We start from the raw sequence: 21198 nt of genomic DNA, 5'->3' as shown, positions 1-21198 counted from the left end.
GAAAAAGGACTTTTTATTGTCCTTTTAAACTGTACAGCTGTGTTGTTCCTCTTCATTGGAAAAATTTAAGAAGCACATTCGCAGGTAGGGCAGCAATCTGATGCAATCTACAGCAATCTAAGTAGCACTCGTGCTACTTAGACTGCTGGGGTGGTTTACTGAGGCCTGTCTGTAGATGTAAGGACTACTATATTTACTTAAATCTAAGAGGAAGGGGAGTGCAGAGCAAAGGAAGTGCAGGGAAGGAGTGTGGGGAAGGGGCAGCACAGGGAAAGGAATGCACAGAGCAGGAGACAGCATGAGGAAGGGCCATGTGCAGCAGCAGGGTGAGCTACTGCAGCTCCAACCCTGACCCTGACCTGGGCTGGAGGCTGGAGCTGCTGTTGCTGCCTAGCCTAGCAGAAGAGACATAACCAGAGCAGCTGCAAAGTTAAGGATGAGGGTGGGGCGGAAACACGACAAAGGAGTCAAGTGGCAGGATGGGGAAGACACTGGAAGGGGAGGGGCAGATGGCGGGCATGGGGAGGGAGTAAGTGGCAAGGGGGAACAAAGAGCGTTGGACAGGGTACCTTTCCCTTGGTTGCCACTTTGCCTGCCACTACTTTCCCTATGGCAGTGATGTAGAAGGAAACATTTAAGAGGACCGTCCAATACTTAGATTCTAGATATGAAAAATTGAAAAAAATTTATAATTTTTCATGCCTAGAATCTAATAATTGGGGGGTGTCTTTAATTTGGGATAATCTTGTACTCGGGTGAATATGCATCAGATTGCTGCCCTACCTGCCAATGTGCCTCCTCCCAATGAAGAGGAGCAACACAGCTCTACAGTTTAAAAGTTATTAAAGTCAGGACATGTTGAAGTTAAAGCTCCAGCAGCTGTGTGAAATCAGATACAGATTCCAAGCCATTCTGACGCCACTCCAAAAGAACACTTAGTATATGCTGAAATTTTAGCAAATGGACATCCTTACTGCCTTCTCATGTGACTACACATTTCAAGTTCAGCATGTTTAAGTGCTCTATTGGAGTAAGATCAAAATACTCTGACCTTGCAGATTCAAGTCCATCTGGAATCTTTTTTCCTCCTGTTTTCCCAGCTGTGTGAATTTTGCCGTTCATTACGTGAAAAGTACTACATGCAATAAAGGCAAAGACAAACAAGCTGCTGGAACCTTGTGTTTGAAATTGTCATTCTTCCTCTACTTTCTATGTGCTGAACTAATGCAGATGCTTAACACTAAGCAGACACACACACAGACATACAGATCAGGAACAGATCCCCCAACAAGTCACTTTGAATTTTAATAGCATTTGCTCTCAATCAATGGGATTAACTGACAGATACACATCTCCCTGGCACAGAGGGACATTTGAAGGTTCCAGGACTAAAATGAATTGCTACTCACTTTACTGAAGTAAGGGGCAGAGGCTTGTAATTGTGATGCTGCGGACATGGGCCTCACTACCCACTGCGAGCCGCACAGCCTGTAAGCACACAGAATTTGTGTGCCACTCGGGGGTGCTTGTCAGGGATCTGTCCTGTACCTTGTGGAATTCATATAGAAGTGCAGATATCTTTAGTTATCTTTGACCACACAGGAAAGGATGTTATTTACCATGAAGGCCAAGCCATGCTTTTCCCTTCTAAGCACATTGGTGAAGTAAACGTGCACTGGAAAGTGATTCTGCCTGAGTCTAGAGACCAGGGCTGCAGGGTCTAACTTGGCTTTTCTGTTTTAATTTCTACAAATTGTGCGAGTTTGTGTAACAGGAAGAGAAATCCCTGGGGATTCTTCTTGTGAATGAGAACTTCTACCAGTGGAAGTAAGCATAGATTCACTGACTTCACTGGATTGAGATGAAGCGAGAATCTGGACCTCTAAGTGGACACACACACGGATATACTTACATGTTTTCGAAAGAGGTCAGCATGGGGTCCCAGTTGTGGGTCAGCTTCCCGTACAAACTGCATCACATCCTCTACTGTCCAGGAAGAAGGGTCTCTGCTGTTCAGCCGGGAAGTGTCTCTAGGTCCTAGGTATCTATCAGAACCTAAATGGATCAATAGCGAGAGAAGCAGCTATATTGTGAACTAAACTCCAGGCTGATGTTAGCATAATGCTTACATGAATCGTGGTCTTCAAATCAAAGTATTTACTTTCCCCCATGTTTCCACTTATTCCCCACCCTGCCTTTTTTTTTGAAACATTAACAGATCACAGAAGGGGCACACTCCACCAGAACCTAAGCAACCTCCTCTCGCAGAGCTCAGCAAATCAGACTCACTTGCGTTCCTCCAGCACTTTCCTTTGGTTAACTGATCTCTCCATTGGCTCCACCTTCCCCAGTGCCCCCCATCTTTCCTTGCCCAGTGCTTACCTCCTTTCTCACTCATACTTACCCTTGACTCCTTCCCATAATACTCATCACATACTCTGGTCTCTGCCATTCTGAGAGCTGCCTTTTCAATTACTGCTCCTTCTCCCTCCTTTGCATTCCATTCTGATTCATCATGCGCACCATCCTCGCCACTACCTCCAGGTATATGCCTTCTATTTGCAGCTGCTCTTGCTATGATATTACAGCCTCTCCACACCCCAGATCCATCCTTATTGTGCTAAGCCTATTACTCTGACTACTGCCGACAACTCCCTCTTTTTTGACAGAATGTCCTTATTAGCATCTTGGTGACTCACATTTTAGTAACTGGCATCTCTGACATATGCACACCTTTTTTCAGGCCCACTTCCTTGCTTATCATTCTGTCGATGTGCCTTGACTGGCTCTTGTTTCACTGCTGATAGTTCCTGTACTTTCAGGCTCATAGCTAGCAGGATCTCAAATCTCTTTGCCCTTCACTACCTATCCATACTAGTCTCTCAGCTAACTGGTGAATGTAAAAGATGTGTGGGCAGATTCTATTCCAGTTATTAGGCACTTAAATTGATTTAGGTGCCCATGTGCAAGTCTGTTTGAGTTCCTGAAAACCTGTTAAAGCAAAGGTGGACAGGTTGTCCACTTCTTCACTGCTTTTTTGTTACTCTGTTTTAAGGGTCAGGTGATAGTACTTTACAAAATCAAATGTAATATGGATTTTCAGGGATGTGAACTGGGGAACAGAATTGCATCTAGGCTCCTAAGTCTACCTAAACACTCAATAGGATCTGGCCCCTAGAATCTTCTTTTGATAAAAATAATAAAAAATATTAAATACAAAAATGTGTTTAAATAACAAGATGATTGCATATTTAAGCATTCAAGAGTCAGGATATGCTAAGTAAAGAATGAAACAAGTCTCTCCTCTTTGAGCAGTGATATTATGATGCAATTGTTAAACATAAACACACCTTACTTCAAGGCACACATGCATCTAATATTCTAGACTGCAGTTCTTTATATTAAAAAGTATATGCATTATCAAAGATGCCACTGGAACATACATGCATATACAGAGTGAAGGATGAATAGTCACCCTTCACTTTTTCCATCTTCTGAGTGCTGAATTCTGCAATCTTAGGGCCTTGACAAAGTTTGTTATGGGCAGCTACATGTATATAGCCCCTTAGAGAGGTTGGAGTGACAAAATTGCCACAAAGGCACTATCTAAAGTCAGGGGGTGATAGCTGGCTGTCTCGTATCTCCCTCTGCAGGGAGGGGGTTGCTAGCTTTTTAAAGTTCCTGATTCCAGAGCAACCTAGGAGTAGCAGGAACCAGTTACTAGCTACCTCTGGGCCCTTTAAAGGTCCTGGTGGCTTAACGGACTGCTGGTATTTGAGTACCAGCGGCCTTTTAAAATTCCTGGGTTGCAAGCAACCCCATCATCCATGGTGCCAGGGTGTGTGCACCCCTCAACCAGCTCATGACACTGCAGCTTGGATGGAGGCAAGGGGCTCCCAGCAAGTGGGGGCAGGAGCTGAGCAGGCAGGGCAGACTGCTGAGCAGCCCCTGCTATTGTGGGAGGCTCACAGGGAGCTTCCTCACCCTGGCTGCTCACGTGGGGCTGTTCCTGTGCTTTCTGCTGAGCAGCTCTGCTCACTGCCACCTGATGGGACTCCCAGCAGGCTGTTCCAGTGCTTTGTGTAGGGCTGGGGAAGCTCTACTCACTGGGGGAGACAGCTGTGTGGAACCTGCCACCGGAAGCAAGGGGTGAACAGCCCATGTGCCTGGACCTTGAAAGGGCATGCAGGGAGTCCCAGACCAGGGAACACAAGAGACTGGTGCTGCCTGCAACTTTTGTCATGGATCTGTCATTTTTTTCTAGTATAACAAGTTTCTAGTATGGCAAGTCCCTTTGTAATACTCTGCTCCCTTCAAATGCTTACCTGCCAATAAAACACCTACTTCTTGAAGTGTCACTACCTATTTACTCCCTAGGTATTTTGAATCTTTTGGTTGGTGTTATTTATCTACCTTGCCTAGGAAGACAGACTGAAAATCCTGTGTAGTGCGTTGTTTCTGTTTTTAACCCCAACAGCTCTGGTGAGGTAATGCACATGAAATCACACTGTCTCATTACAAATCCATGGATTGCGCACAGTCTGATTTAATGAAATTATTAGCATCAATGCTCCTGTCCCACACATTGCTTTATAAAAAACTGTGTCAGCCATACCTTATTCAATCACTGCCTAGGCACCTACCCCAATCAAATCAGCCAGTCAATTTTCATCTCACTGGCCCCTTCTAATCCATTCGCTTCTCCACTCATTCAGCTCTCTCAGCAGCTTATACACACTGCCCAATTCATTAACCCATACCTATATCCCTAGCTGTGTAGCTACACAGCACTACACATTTATGTCACTGACCTTGACATCCCCATACAATCTTTGGGCTGAGCCAAGACTGAGTACCATCCACTGACCTGTCCACATTTCAATTTACTGTCTGTCAGTAAATTACCTGCTTAATTGTCAGTGCAGAGGCCAGTAAATGTATGAAGGACAAGGGTTTTCTTGAGGTATCTTTCATTGTTCCCCAAAACTTGTCAAACTTCTCCCCCAACTACAGAGTTGTTCCCACAAAAGACATCACAAAAAAACCATTGCCTAAAGTAGAGGCCAGTCTATCATATTTGGTAGCATTGGAAAGTTGTAACTAGAACAAGAAAAGCACCATACTGACAAATGAAGAGCTTTGAAGGGTTGGCTTTTTAGCTTTCTTACCCCCAGAGCTAAGCCTACGCAAGGCAGATGAATTCCCCTGAGTGAGACTAGAAGGTTGGTGTAGATGCCTGTATCCCTGCAAGCGGTAGTCTCTGGAGTTCCTGCTGGGGCTAGATGAGTTGACAGAGTTCAAGGCAGAGTCCATTGGGTCCAGGCGAGGTTCTAGGGAACCTGGGAGACAATCTCCCAGAACAAAGGTTTCACCTGCAAGACACCAAACTATAATCAGAACCCATGAGGGTCATGCAGAACATGGGTACTATTCTATATAAAAACCTGAGTTAGAGGAGCATTCCCTGGAGATAAAAGGCTGTATGAAAACAAATGCTAAGACAAATGAAGTAAGCAAGACTTGTAGAGAAGTTACAGAAACTGCTCTGAGTGGAGGGGAAGGTGATTGCTTTAGGATCCAGAATGACAGCTCTGGATCAAACCCCACACTGGGTTGTTCCCTGGTTTTACGTACCTTAGCTCCCTTGCTCTAGGCAGAAGTCCTTGAGCATTGGGGTTGGGGTTTTCCAGGAGGTGAGACAGGTCCTGGATGGATAACAGCAAGGGGCTTCCCTCAATATAGGTAAAGCACAAGTGTGCCAAGTTCCTCCTCTAACCTTTGGTCAACAGACAAGGTTATCTAGTACTGTTACATGGTGCTGGGACTGCCACTTGGGCCCCAGAAAGGAGGTCACTGACTCCATCTATCTCCAAGGTGGGCACTGCTTAACTGTCTATGCAGAATTGGGTTTGATAAGGTATTCCAAAGACTTCTAAATAATACAGGCTATTGCCCTCTTGTGTTTAATAATGCTACTCAGGTGCTCACATAGATGCAGGCTGTGAGCGTGGTGAGTTTTCAGTAGGAACAACCTGGATATGTTTAAACCACCTGCTGGATAAACCTGGGGGTGCAGGCTATGTGGTAGGCCTATAGCAGTAGGAGTTAAAAGGCACAGGATTGAAGTTTGGTGGAAGGCAACAGTGTGCATCAAAACCTTTGGAAAAGGACAGGATTAGTACACAACTAGTATAACAGATAAGAAAAGCACACAGGATGGTACAAACATGCCTAGGATAAGTATAAAAGGTATTTAGGAAAGCTATAATTAAATACATTCATTAATTAGCAAAGTGAAGGGTGCCTACACCAAATTTGATTTGGTCATATTTGAGCAATGATAGCTCATGGTCAGTAGTAACATGCTTGAGTTACAGTGGCATGGTCAGCAATATGATTTGTTACAGCAGTGCAGGATTGGAAACACTTCTGTGATGTAAAAACATTTATAGGGTATAAAAGGGTGGAAAAATGCACTCTGCATTTGTGTTTAGCCCTCAGCTCTCCCTGCTGTTGCCCAGCCTGACCACCCAGCTGATACTGCAAGTAATGGCTACAATAAATTTAAGGCCTTGTTACACCTTATGCTGTGAATCACACAAATGCTGATAGGTGTTAGTGCTAGCCTGGCGTTTGGAGCAGTCACACCCTTACTTTAGAAACCTTCTCTGACTGCCTCCCCTGCACACAGCTGTGATTTACCTCTAGAGGCCTGGTGAGCAGGGGCAGGACTAGGAGCTGTAGCTGTGAATTGCCACTAGAGGGCTGGAAAGCCAGGACAGGCTTCTACCCCTGCTCTACAAGCAGGGCTGAGGGAGATCCTAGGATACTGGAGGACTTCAATATGTGCGGCACATCTGTGGGGAGTGGCCACACTTTAATGGAACTGGAACAGGGTAGCGAGGATCAGTTAATCCTGACCTGGAGTGGCGTAAATTTAAGTCATGTAACAGATGTTTAAAGCCACTTCAAGGTTTTAATGCATAGACAATCCAGGGGTTAGGAGCTCTAGAAACTGTCCACAATGACCATGTAGCAAAGCCCTTATACTCACTGAGTTGCTGCTTGGTTACTCAAACTGTGTTGTAGGAGGACCTACCTGGCCCCTGGAAACAACAACAGGGAGCGCTGCCAAAATAAGCCTCATTTACTCACTCTCTCGCACACCTTGTGAGAGCAGGCCTGAGCTCAGACTCTTCTGAGATAGACAGCTTGAGTATGACACAGGGTTGGTTCAGGGCTTAGTTCACAGGAATGTGCTAGGCTTGCCCAGGACCCGACTTAAATATATTCAGCCTGACCGCAGCTTGTAGTGTGATCATTGTGTGCATCTACATGTGTGCTTTAATGTGCATTAACGAGTCACAAAAAGTGCTCTTTAGCTAATGCGCATTAAATTAAAACAGGCTCATGTGCATTTTTCTAGTATCTCACAGTGGAGGGCTCTTTTACAGGTGCTCCAGCGGTGGGGGGGGGTGGTGCTGGGGTTGTGGCAGTCTAATTAAAGTGCTGCAGCATCTTGTGTATCAGCATCCCCATGCTTAAAAATGGCAGTAGGGGCACTTGAACTAAAGCTCGTTCAACAAGCTTTAGTTCAAGAGCCCCTGCCACCATTTTAAAGTGTGGAGACATTGATGCAAGATGCAGGAGGCTGCTGGAGCGTGGCAACGCTTCAGCAGGCTTAATTTATCAAGTCTGCTCTGACGTCCTGGAATTCCAGCACGTTGGAGCAGCCTTGGTGCTTGTGTATAGGCACCTGGAGGTACTGGATTTAATGCACGTTACCTAAAGTGCATTAATGGATGTGTAGACACACCTACTGAGTCTGTCTCCTTCCCACCAGGGATTTTCAGAACAGAAATCATCAGGCGGCCATTCCCCTGATGTAAATAAGAGGAATGCAGACAGGGCATTCAATTCCTCTCTCACTTTCCCAGATTTCCTGGCCTCCTGATATATTTACCTAATCCTCGGGCCTTCAGGGGTAGCAGGGGAACCCTGAGAAATGGGATAGCTGAAAAGGTGTTTACTATTTTGGGTGTTAGTACTATGTGGGTAGAGTCTAATCTAGGCTAAGCAAGGGAAATTACAGGCCGTCCCGTTCCTGTGTATTCTGTGCAACTCTTGTTCAAGGACCAACAGTCAGGATTTTAGACTGTCCCGACTTCAGAGAGTCATTTCAGCTGACCAGAGTCCTGTTGCACAGTTTAAAGTATTACATAGTTATTTATGAAGCACATGTCAATCCTTTTTGTAAGAGAAAAACATAGTGAATGACATGACATGTACTGCTTTTATTCAACAGCTTGTAGTATGTATGCATCATAGAACACGACTTCCAGTTTGACCACAGTTTAGCTTTACCTAATATTGGTTTAAAAGACTTAATGTTTTTCTGTTTTTACTTGAATTGCCAAACACATTGCAACAAGCTGAGAGGGAGCAGGAATGGAACACAAGCAGCTGCACGTGTTGGAGCTTAGGTTTCTGTCCTTAGACTAAGCCTGTAAACCGAACAGACCAAAACTATACGGAGATAGGAAATGAGGAGGAGGGTAGACCACTAATTGAAAAATCTCACTCAGGAACCCAAAACTGAGAATTATTTAATGAAGAAACAGCACTACAATCCGTGATGAGGTGGAACAAGTGCAAGCATGTTTCAGCAGGCGGCAAACTACTGGGATAGGAGAGATGAAACTGCTTGTGTGGATGGATAACAACTTGCAGGTAACCAGTGCTTCTTTAAAATACATTTACTGTTGTAGAATGTACAACTCCTTTCTAATTGACTTACCAGATTAGTGTGGCATGAAAGCCAACACAAAGCCAACAATGCTAGGAATGCACCCAAAAGAAGGGAGGATCCAGAGGATGAAGGAAGTTCTTTTTATTTGCCTGAAAGACCTGTCAAAAACTGGGGAAAAGGAGACTTCCACTTCCTTATCCTTGTAAAGTTAGGGCAAATGTTTGCAAGTGAGGGTACTGTCTGACTCAGATTCACTGAATGGATCCTCTGCAGGCCTCAACCCAAACACTGCGGGCAGCAATTCTAAACTATGAGAATGGGAGTGGTGGTGGTGTGTGGGAGGGAATAAAGGATTTAAAGAAAATAAACCTGGATGAGTCAAATCATTTCTCCTGAGCTGAATCTGGAGAGACATATTCTGAGAGTCGAAGCAATTTACACAGGGCCTGGGAGGAGACCAATACGAGAATCCCATTCATTTTTTTGGATCCAATCAAAAATACAGTTTGGTAACGTATAAGGTTGAGATACTTTCCATAAATCATTCCCTTCTTCACACATATAAAACTTTCTGAAACACGAACCCTTTGGATGGTTGATTCCCCTGTTTGATACTTGCCCAAAGGCAATTTTCACTGCGAGCTGTGGCAAGAAATTAAGGTGCCGTGGCATTTAAAGGATTATCAGGTCCTAGCCTCTCTCATAACATATCTGGGTGAGGTAATAAAAGGTAAGGGGAAGCTGCTACTAGCTTGGAGGAAGGATATGTCCTCTCCAGCTTGCTGACATACTTCCTAGTAGTGGGCTGTCAGGTTTTGAATTGTGCTTTAGAAAAAAAACCTAGCTATAAGCAAAGAGGTGAAAAATATCTTGGTACTTTCCCAGCTGGTGAGTCTGCAGTGATGTACACATATACATATACATATCTTTAGGGTTCAGTCCTGTGAAGTGCTAAGCACCCTCAGGTCCCATGAAAGCCAGTGCAGGACCTAGCTATTAACAGATAGAGCAAGTAAGTGTGCACGTACTGTTAGTAGTTAGCACTGCAGATCTTACAAAGAAGTTACTGGCTCCATGAGAGGACTTAATCCAAATGAATGAATTCCTGAATTTGACTCAGAAGGCCTGGAAGTTATATGGAAAGTAACAGCTTAAACTATGTCAGTTCAATGTTAAGGATCCAAAGTTAGTCCTCAGAATATGTTCAACTCAAAGATGCACACACAAACTTATTTCTGCTTTGAATGCACTAAAATGGAGTCTTTAAATATATGCTCATATTCTTACATATACTTAGCAGTGCAGAAAGAAGTTCCTTGGCAAAAAACAGTATGAGACAATGCAAGCAGAAATTATAAAGTAATGTATTTACTTAAGGGCTAGAATTAAAGTTGCATGTTCAGCCTTGATTTACAAGTCTCCAGAGAGTCAAATGCTTGACTACACTATAATTCAATTGCAATAAATGTAATACAAGAGCCTGAGGTTTCTCAGTGGAACAAGAGGTGGAAAACTCCTGGGTTTCATAAAATATGCAGGCACACAACAAAGTCCTTAAGCAGACCATCCCACTGAAGTAGAAAGCGGGGAGAGGAACAAGGTTCAGAGTTAAAATCAAGATAGACATTAGGGGCTTGAAGGGACCTTGTGAGATCGAGTCCAGCTCCCCTGCCAGAGGCAAGAAGTCTGCAGGGCTCAAGTGGTCCCAGCAATTTAAGCATCCAAACTCCTTTTGAATGAGTCCAGAGTAGGTGCTTGCACCACCTCTAGGAGGAGTCTGTTCCAGACCTTGGACACTTGGACCGTAAAGAAGTTTTTCCTTACATTGAGTCTGACTTGGCCTTCTAGAAGTCTGTCACCATTAGACCTAGTTATCCCCTGGGGAACCCTGGGGAACAACTGTTCTCCCAGATCCTGATGCACCCCTCTCATATACTTATAGGCAGCCACCAAGTCACCCCTGAGCTTCGCTTCTCTTCGCCAGACTGAAGAGTCCCATGTCCCTCAGCCTCTCCTCATAAGGCTTGCTCTCTTGGCCTTTGATCATACTGATGACTCTCCTCTGTACTCTCTCACACTTATCCACATCCCTCCTGAAGTGGGGGGCGCAGAACTGGATGCAGTACTCCACCTGCGCCCTCACTAAGGCCGAGTAAATTGGGAAGATGATGTCCCTGGTTTTGCTTGAGATGCACCAGTGGATACATGCCAGAGTTTGGTTTGCTTTGCCAGCCACAGCCTTGCATTGGTGGCTCATGTTCATCTTGTGGTCAATCAAGTTGATAAAGACGTTGTGTTGAGAATCTTCTAATCTCTGTCAGCAAAGTAGAGCCTGCTTCAATATGAAGTGGCAACCAACCTACTTCAAGATGTTTGTTGGGAGTTAATCATTACAGTTAATTCTAAGACACTCTCCTACATGGACTGTTAATTTATAAAAACATAATAGGTATGTTTCCTCACCGTTTCATTTAAACCCATGCCAAAAGAACCATGACTAAGGCTCACCTATTGGCATGCCTGACTTTAAGCCTGGAACAGGGATGAGCACACACTTGGAACTGTTTAGATAGCACGGTCTTTTGCACAACTGAAATGATGGCATCCTCTGCTCGAAGGGGTTATCACTGTAGGAAGATACATCTAGCCCAAAACTCAGAAAATTTTTACAACATATAAATGATCAGGTCTTAGAATGCTACATGAAACTGGCTCAGGGAGAGATTTGATATGCAAACATTTCCGCTTGTGTTTCTGCTTCATGATACAGGAACAAAGAACAAACTACAAGCCAAGGGATTTTAGGAGTTTTTTAAAGCTGTTTCACATTGTATTTCACTTTTTCCTCATCTGCATGTGGCCTGATTAAACTGAAGAAATTAACCCACCCATTTCTATGTCTGTCATGGCGCACATGCTTTGTAAGCTACAAAAACAACATTAAGAGGCTGCTCTATATTAGTTGTGAACCCTTCTAATGCAGAAATAAAAGCACTTCCTATAAGCTGGCTATGCCACAGGAAAGCAATGTCAGGAGTTGCAAACCAGTTTAGGAATTAAGTAGGCCGATTCCCAGGTCAGCATGTTACACTGGACTAGACGTGTTCAAATTAGCAGGTCCCAACGATCTCCACTCAGAGTGCTGAGGGAATTGGCAGAGGTCATTGCAGGACCCCTGGCAAAGCTTTACGAGCACTCATGGTGCTCTGGCGAGGTGCAAGATGACTGGAAAAGGGCCAATGTGGTCCCATTTTCAAAAAAGGGAGGAAGGAGGACTGAGGAAACTATAGGCTAGTTAATCTTACCTCGGTCCTGGGGAAGCTCTTTGAGAAAATTATCCAGGAGCACATCTGCAAGGGACCAGCAGGGGAGATTATGCTTACAGGCAATCAACATGGGTTCATTAGAGGCATGTCCTGTCAGACCAACCTGGTTGTCTTCTATGACCAGGTCACAAAAGCCTTGGACGCAGGTGTCACGTTGGATGTAGTCTTTCTGGAATTTAGGAAGGCCTTTGACACTGTCTCCCACTCCATTCTGATTAAGAAATTAGGCAACTGTGGTATCCTACACAGTCAGATGGGTCGCAAACTGGCTGGAGGCTGCATCCAGAGAGTGGTGGTGGACGGGTCATTTTTGACCTGGAGGGACATGGGCAGTGGGGCTCTCCAGGGCTCAGTCCTCGGGCCCCTACTGTTCAGTACCTTCATCGGCGACTTGGATGAGGGGGTGAAAAGCACCTTGTTCAAGTTTGCAGATGACACTAAGATGTGGGGAGAAGTGGGCACACTGGAGGACAGGGACAAGCTACAACTAGATCTGGACAGGTTACAGAGGTGGGCGGATGAGAATAGGTTGGGTTTCAATATGGACAAGTGCAAGGTATTGCACCTAGGCAGGAAGAACAAGTACCATACCTACAGGCTGGGGAACTCCCTTCTTGTTAGCACAGAGGCAGAAAAGGATCTTGGAGTCACTATTGATTCCAAGATGAACATGGGCCAGCAGTGTGGGGACGCAGTCAGCAAAATTAACCACACCTTGTCATGCATCCACAGATACATCACGAGCAGGTCCAAGGGTGACCTTCACCCTCTATGCGACATTGGTCAGGCCGCAGTCTGAGTACTGCATCCAGTTCTGGGCGCCGCACTTCATGAGGGATGTGGACAACATGGAGAGGGTCCAGAGAAGGGCCACTCACATGATCAGGGGGCAGCAGGGCAGGCCCTACGAGGAGAGGCTAAGGGACCTGAACCTGTTCAGCCTCCACAAGAGAAGGCTGAGAGGAGATCTGGTGGCCACCTACAAATTTGCCAAGGGGGACCAGCAGGCAATGGGAGAGTCCATGTTCCCCCGAGCACTACCAGGAGTTACAAGGAATAATGGCCATAAGCTGACTGAGAGTAGGTTCAGGCTAGACATCAGGAGGCGCTACTTCACAGTCAGGGCGGCTAGGAGCTGGAACCAACTTCCTAGGGAAGTGGTGCTTGCCCCTACCCTGGGGATCTTCAAAAGGAGGCTAGACAATCACCTAGCCGGGGGTCGTTTGACCCCAGCATCCTTTCCTGCCATGGCAGGGGGTTGGACTTGATGATCTGCTCAGGTTTCTTCCAACCCTACTAACTATGAAACTGTGAATTGTGAATGAACAAGTCAGGTGCTCTCAGGTCTATCATGAGCCAGAACTTCACATTCTTTTTGCATTAAAGAATTAATAGGAGCAGAATCTCCTTTCCTTGAAGAAGTTAAATGGTATATGGAGAAGATCCTATCAGCTTCTAAGCCAGGAATGGCCAACCTGTGGCATGAGTGCCAGAAATGTCATGGACAATCTCTGTGTGGCATGTGGCAGATCAGGGAGGAGAAAGGCAGATAGTGCAGAGCAGAACAGGAGACTGGGCAGAGCGTTCAGGACAGGAAGCAGAAAGCAAAGCAGTAGATCGGACAGAGGAAGGGGATCAGAGTGCTCCATGGGGCTACTTTGTGGCATGCCTGCCGAAAAGGTTGGCCCCCACTGAACAGAATGGGCTGCCAACAATCACAGAACTGTGGTTTTGAAAACAAGTGGGTAAAGGAGATGGTTTGATTGCACCAAATGGCAGAAACCATTCAAGTTAACCATCATGCTTCTATCAGAGGCCTTTTCTACTTTGGGCTACCAGAGAGGAAGAAAACACACTCTGTAGGAAGCAGCACAAACAGGGATACTATGGTAGTGGATTTAGGATTTCAATGAATGTTCTGTTGTATCTGACATTTTAGGAAGTCCCCAAGGTAGCAGGATCACCAGAAAGAAGTTAGATTCTTGCTTTTCAAAAAAACAACAACCGGTGTCAGAGGCATCTATTTCTATTCACTGCGTAATTGAGTAGGTTGAAACAATCTGAGCATCTGAAAGCCATTTAAGGTTGGAGGGCAACTGATAGACAGGACTTCAAAGTGGACTGAGAAAAGGAAGTTACTTACCAGTTATTGGAGTGCTTTGAGAAGTGCTGTCCGTATACATCCTTACACGTGGATGTGCTCAACCCCTGAGCCTCTCATTGGAGACTCTGTTACATTAGCAGTACCCTGAGGGCTGCTACAAGCCCTCCCCTCAGACTCCTTCCTGCATCAAGAGGATAAAGGACAGAATATCAGAGATCCTTCCAGAGACACATTCTGAGGAAGGGGGGAAAGAAAGAGGGTGTGTGGCTTGAATGTGCATATGGACAGCACATCTCAAAGAACTCCTCACTCCAAGACCTCCACACATTCACATGTGAGTGACTTCAAAGCAGTCCCCACACATACCTGGGGAAGAAACTTGGGAGTCTTTCAGGAAAAAAAAATGAGCCAATTACTGCTCTACAGATGGTACGTCACTCCAGGAGACTTCCACAATGGTGTCTAGTGACAATGTGGGCTGAACTCCATGTTGCCTCTCTGAAGATACCTATTACGGAGACCCCATGTAACAAGGATTCAGAGGTAGCATTAGTTCTCAGATAACGTTCAAACCAGGGGGACATACCTCAGCCAAAACATAGCACACCTACCACAAACTGGATAGTCTTGGAGAGAAAACAGCTGATCCCCTAGATCTCTTGGCTATGGCCACAGACAAACATTAAGACCTTTTAAAGGTTTGGTTTTGAGTAAGTAGTATGCTAGTGGTCTCAGCATGGGAAACGCCACCTTCAGGAACAAGAATAGCATAGAAATTTCCTGACTAAATGGAACTTGAAAACCACTTTTGCAGGAACGTGAGGTAAGTACAGGCAACTAGTTTGTATAGATGGGATGCTGTAGACGGTGGTTACGCTATCACGGCTTGACTCCTAGTGACTTCTTGGCAGAAATGACTGCCACTGAATCTCCAAACCCGAATCGAACCGGGAGACCCATTAAAAGGTCCATATCAATTCAGAAGCCTCCAAATCGATTCAGAAGGCTTGCAGGAAACAGAAACTGAGAAGGAGGAAGGGTGATCTTTCATATATGGAAATGGCTGAGAGGGGGAAAGACTGCTCTGATGCTGACATTTGTAGCTGGCCAGTGACTCGTCTTTCTCTGAGTTCCTTTCCAATCACAGGGCTCTGGGGGAGGGACATAGAAGCGATCTGTGCATTTTATGAGCTGTCTCCGTCTTGGAGCAGCAGTGTCTAAAAGGCTCTGGATTGCTATCTAGTTTCTTGCTAGCTAGTCTCTCTTCTTGTAAATTGTATGCAGTCCTTTCCTACTTACCCTTCCCTACAATCCCTACTGTTATTCTTATCCAGTCCTTTCAACTTATTCTTCCCCCAAATTCCTTTTACTTGTTCTTGTTAGGCTGTCTTGATTCTTTCCCTCCACAAAAAGAAATCTGTTTTCCCTGACAGGTGTCTCATCACTGTGCAGGAAAGCACACCATATATTACAGACATGCACACATTTTGCAGCACACCAAACAGCATGCTGGAAAGGCAGGTGCCAGGTCTTCTGGCAGAAGAGGGAGAGGGGGCAGAGGGACAGCTGCAAGTTCCCCCCACCCCAAACATAGGCGCACCCTCTTTCCTGGCAGCGGTGAGTCTTCTGCCGCTAGTCGGAACAAGGTTGTGGTAGCAGTGCCTGCACCAGCACCACTAACACCACTAACCAGCAGCAGCATTTCATTCTCCACCCCAATTTCAGTTCCCAGTGTAAGCCTTCCAGTGCCAGACGGGAGCTGGATCTGGAAGCAAAGGAGCTCAGGGCCAGAGTAAAGGAAATTCTAGGGAAGGAGGGGGAATTTGTGTTTGTGCTCCACACCCCTCAAAGTTCCCCTAGAGGCAGGTCTCTTTCTCTGGAAGGCACTTCAGAGGAGGTTGTGGGGGCAGGTGGCTCAGCTTCTCCTGTTGTTGTGCCTCTGCTTGGTGAGGAGGGGGATAAGGCAGGATCCCCACCCTCAACCCAGAGGCAGGAGGGTATAAGCATTGTGTGGGATCATTTTGAGGTGGCAGATGATCCCAGGTATGCTACCTGCTAGTACTGCGAAAGGCAGATCAGCTGGGGCAAGGATGTGAAACACTTCACCAGCATGGCGATACTGTTGCATTGTTGTTCAGCTTCTAGGGTTCAGGCAGCTTATGGCGCTCATGGCTCCATCCTACCAAGTGCCCGCATGCACAACCTTTAGCAGGACAGTGGTGGCCTCCCTGTATGAGGCATGCAGGGAGTACTTGAGGAAGGAGCTGTGGAAGGCAGGTCTGCAGGTAGCCTTGCACTTCACCTTGGACATCTCGAGCAGCTGGGGTGCAGACCATGCCTACCTCTCCCTCATGCGAACAGTCACAGCGCGTCAGTGGGCTCTCCTTCAAGCTGAGGTGATGGATAGGTCCTAGATAGCAAGGGAGATCAGGGTGGCCTTGAACCACATGGTGCAGAGGTGGCTTGTTGGACAGGGCTAGCTCACCCGTGGGTTCATGGTCACCAATAATGGGGCCAATATGGTCAAGGTTGTGTGTGATGTCAACTTTGCTGGCATCCACTGTATGGTACACAAGTTCCACCTTGTAGTCAGGGACACGTTGGAGGGGGACAGGGCTCTTGGTGTCAGTGCTAGCACTGACAGCCAGATTATTTCAAAATGCAGGAAGGTGGCGGGCTACTTCTACCAAAGCATTAAGGAGGGCCAGATGCTGCGGGACAAACAGTCAGAGCTGAGCATCCCACAGCACAAAATCATGCAGGATGTGGAGATTCGATGGAACTCCATGTACCTGATACTGGTAAGGCTGGTGGACCAACAGAAGGCCATCCATGAGATGGCCTTGGTCAGGGAGATTGGGATCAGTGGCTCCCTTAACAAAACAGAGTGAGATACCATCTCCCAGATCTTGGTGGTCCTCAAGATGTTTGAGGCCACTGAAAGCCCCAGTGCTGGCGATGCCCTCCTTAACCAGGTGATCCCCATAGTGAAAGAGCTTAAGAATGAAATAGGGAAGTTCTAGGGGTTTAATGTTCCAAGCTGGGGCAAGCCACTTTCACCAGAGTTGCAGGCACTGGTGAAGCAGCTGAAGGAAGACATCAAGAAACAGCTGCATCCACTGCAGTTCAGTAGGGTCCACATGCTGGCGGGCATGTGCGACCCGAGGGTGAAGAGGAGCGCATGCAGCAGCAAAACTCTTGATCACCGGACGAAGATGCTGGTGAACAGAGTCAGGGAGGCAGAAGGGCAGAAGCAGGGGGACGTGGAAGAGGAGGATCCACTTTCCTGTGCCAGTACTCCAACCACAAACCAATCTCCTCAACCACTGCCACCGCCAATGTGGGCCAAGGGGATGGCTTCTATGTTGGGGTCCAGAGACACCAGACTCCACCATCAGGAAGATAGTGTGGAGGCCTTGGTGGCTACCTATCTTGCTGAGGATGTGAAGTCACTGCAATTTGACCCCTTGGCCTACTGGGCAACCTGTATCCAGCTGTGGCAGGATCCAGCCACTGCCCAGGAACACCTGTCCTGTCCACTGACGAGTGTCCCGAGCGAGAGGGTGTTCAGCACTGCTGGTGATGTGACACCCCACTGCACCTCCTTGTATCCTGTTTTGGCAGCTGGTGTTCTTGAAGGTGAACCTCCTGCTGCTGGGGTTCCCCAAGCTCCACATGCAGATGGAGTGAGTGCCACCCTTCTCACGCTGCACCTATTTGCTTTTTTTATTTGCTTTTAGAACCTCGAGATGCACTTCCATAGAAACCCCTGCACCCATCTCCTTGAAACCTGGCAGGCTTCAGACCCTCAGAAGGGGCTACCATCCCTTCTGTTTTCATCTGAATCTGCAAAAAAAAAATAAATCACAAAGTTATAGGTATTTTAGTGATTCCCCATTATAGTCTACAGCTAAATCTCTGAATCGGCGCCAAATCTCCAAACCGGCTGAATTGAATCGGGACAGTGATCCGAATCGAATCACTGTCCCTCTGAATCAGCCGAATTTGAATCCGAATCGAATACTTGTTCCTTCGCACACGCCTACTAGTTGTGTACTGGAACCTTCCTGCTGTGAGTCGGAGCATTCCTGCCAGAGGTGGAACAGATGTACTCTACCTGTGAGAACTATCCAGCATCCAAACGGTTAAATGAAACGAGCACAAGTTTGGGTGAAACATTCCTCTGTTGTTATGGAGCAGCTGGTTACAGAGTGGAAGCAGAAGGAGATGGATAAGTATAGATCCTGAAACTGTATTCTTCTGGGCCAGGCTAGTACTTATCAGGATGACCTTAGCACAGTCCTGCCCCACCTTCATGATTACCTGTGGCATTAATGTTACTGGGGAAAGATATGCAATAGATGCCTTCTACCCTGGAAACAGGAGAATGCAGGAAAGAGTGCTAGAACAGAGACTGAAGCTGGTCCTGGAACACAAGAGCACTTACATTCTGTTGTGGTCCATCACAAACAAGTCCGTTTTCAGAGAACTCTACACAGATTGAGAGAACTAAATCCTTGACCTCTTACTCAGGGTGGATTGATATAACCCTAACAGTTTGCTGTCAGAGAGAGGCATGGTCCCCAGTGAGAAAAAAGACAACTCTCACCTCCTCCTCTTGTGGAGGAGTATCCAGGTATGAAAGAAGAGACCATGAAATAGAAGGCATGAGGAATCCTACTCCCAAAGGAGGAGGGGGAAATGGACCTTGAGTGATATAAATGCTGATTCAGTTCTGGAGGTGGATGTGGTCAGAGGTATAACTAGCAATTTTGGCACCCTGAGTGGAGATGCTGTCAGTAAAAAATCATTTACAATTCAACACATACGCTTGACTATTTTGTGCTTAACACTGGAAGATACTGTGGGGGGTCGAACCTGATGATCTGTTTAGGGCCTTTCTGACCCTAAGCACTATGAAACTATACAAAATAAATTATTTATAACAATAGGACTGTTTGTGCATTTCCTCTTAGTGAATCTTTTTTGTTGCAATAAGGAACTCCAGATTTTTTTGGTGATATTAAGCCTATAGTTGACGGGGACAAAGATGGCAATTTATTTAATTATTAATTCCCCTTCATCACTTCCCTAACAGGCACATTCAAATCTCTGCCTACTATAACTGTTTCATTACATTGTTTCTTCTTTTCTCCAAAGCATGAATTGAGAGAAAAGCTGTCACTTGGGTTGAACACAAGGATTATGAGGTAGGGCAGCTAGCTACAATATACAGCCAGATTTAAGAGCCCCACTATGCATTCAAATTAAAGCTAGACAGAAATCAGCTACAGAGATGTTACACATTTTCAAGCACTAACTTTGCGGCTGGTTGGCTCTTTTTATAGCGGGACAGTCATTTTTATTGCGTAACAATTACTTTGCACATGTGGCTGGTTTAAATTTATTGTGCAATTAACCAGTTAGTTGTGTAATATATGTGATGTGTAGCTTGGGCGTAAGTGGAGCTACCTAATTCTTCATTTGGCTGCACATGAACACCTAGGACACTGAAAATGGGAATCCAAGGTTGAAATGCAGAGACCTTTTCTTAAGTGCTTACATTTGAAAACTGCTTATGTTTATACCAGTGTATTATTATTGGTTAGAGTACATAGAAAACTGCTGGTAAAAAAGCAAGGGGTGTAGTAGTTAGTGAAGAAGGCTCCAACATTACCTTGCAACACATTAACCACACAGTAAATGTTCTCAAAGGCTCCTTGAGAGCTAATGGGGACTGCGGCTGAGAATTCCCAGCTAGATATGCAGCAGCTGTAATTTATAAAAGAAGGGAGCTGATCTCACAGTGACAAGGACTAGGCTACTCAAACTTTTGATGGCAAAATAACTGACTTCTTCCAAGAGCTGTTGTTGGTACTTTCTGCCTGGAATAGCTGCCTCGGGGCTGGCTTTCCACACAGGGGCTGCTGGAGTGTAGGGGTGGCTCCCTGCTTTACAGGCGATACTGCAACCTAGAGCTGGAAATCTTTCTCTCTGCGCCTGTATGGTTGATGCTGTGCTGGGCTGTGGGAGGGGGCAGTTCCCTACATACTGTCTGCTTCATGAAAGGCTTCCAGCTCCCCACAGGCAGCCTGCTGCTGGTGTAACAACCAGGGATGGAGGAACAGCTCTTGGCACGTGCTCCCTGCTGCACAGAGGGCTTCTGGCTCCTCACAGGCAGTTTGCTACTGCTGCCGCTGCAATTACCAGGGGTGAAGGGGTAGTGCCTGACACGCTGTCTGCTCCATGGGTGGCTACATCTCATGCTTTTAACTTTTTCTGGGCTCAAAATACTGATAAATGCTGCCCTTGTTAGGGCAGATCCCCAAAGACAGTAGAAACAACCTAGTGAGGGAGTCAGAAGTAAGAAAAGCTTTTCACAGGAAGCATAGTTTTGGAAGCCTGACGCTTTAGGTGAAGACCCACAATAAGGACAGAACAAAAGAAAGAATCCTTCAATAAATTGAGGGGAAAAAAGCAACGATGTGACAGCTGGAACAAAGAAACGCAATGGAAGGTAATCTGCTTCGGAGCACTGGGTAACAAAATAGCAGTGCTGCGTGGCACTACCAAAAAGAAAAAGGTGTATACAGGGAGCAATTCTTCTGAAGCCCTCAAAAGGGCAGAAAGAGCAAACAATCCAGAGAGAGAGAGAGAGACTAAGGTCTTTTAGGGAAAAAATGGTGAATAAAAGGGCAATCAGAAAAGATCCAGAAAGAAAAGTTATGAGGTATGGACAGGTTAAAAATATGCCAAATTTAAGAAGTCTTTGGTATTTTGGATATTGTGCTTTGTTGTTGTGCGTTAGGGTTTGATGTGGGGATTTTGGGGATGCCTTAGGTAAATGACTAACTGTGAATTCATGGGACTAGACCTGATGACCCAGGAGGCCCCTTCCAGACGCATGTTCCTAAATAAAGACCTCAAGAGCCAGCTAATAAGAAATTGCTTTAAATCAGCTAGGCAGTTTACAGGAGATATGGAGCCTCCTCTCAGTTATCCTTCTGGTTCAGCAGTGA

At 45.9% G+C, this 21198-nt stretch overlaps 1 protein-coding gene across 4 annotated transcripts in view; it reads right to left on the bottom strand.

Moving 5' to 3' along the window:
• The window catches only part of SCMH1 (sex comb on midleg homolog 1 (Drosophila)), a 132716-nt gene that overhangs the window by 5531 nt on the left and 105987 nt on the right, over positions 1 to 21198 (bottom strand). For all 4 annotated transcript variants that reach the window (XM_019548036.1, XM_019548037.1, XM_019548039.1 and 1 more), the window contains 2 exons: positions 5169 to 5372; positions 1913 to 2055 (listed from right to left, as the gene is read on the bottom strand). In XM_019548036.1, coding sequence (XP_019403581.1) covers positions 1913 to 2055; positions 5169 to 5372 — 347 coding nt within the window. The remainder of the gene's footprint in view (positions 1 to 1912; positions 2056 to 5168; positions 5373 to 21198) is intronic.

The sequence above is a fragment of the Crocodylus porosus genome, unplaced genomic scaffold (assembly GCF_001723895.1).
Source record: "Crocodylus porosus isolate Cpor-Errol unplaced genomic scaffold, CroPor_comp1, whole genome shotgun sequence".
NCBI classification, from domain to species: Eukaryota; Metazoa; Chordata; order Crocodylia; family Crocodylidae; genus Crocodylus; species Crocodylus porosus.
This window is presented reverse-complemented; position numbering and strand designations above follow the sequence as displayed.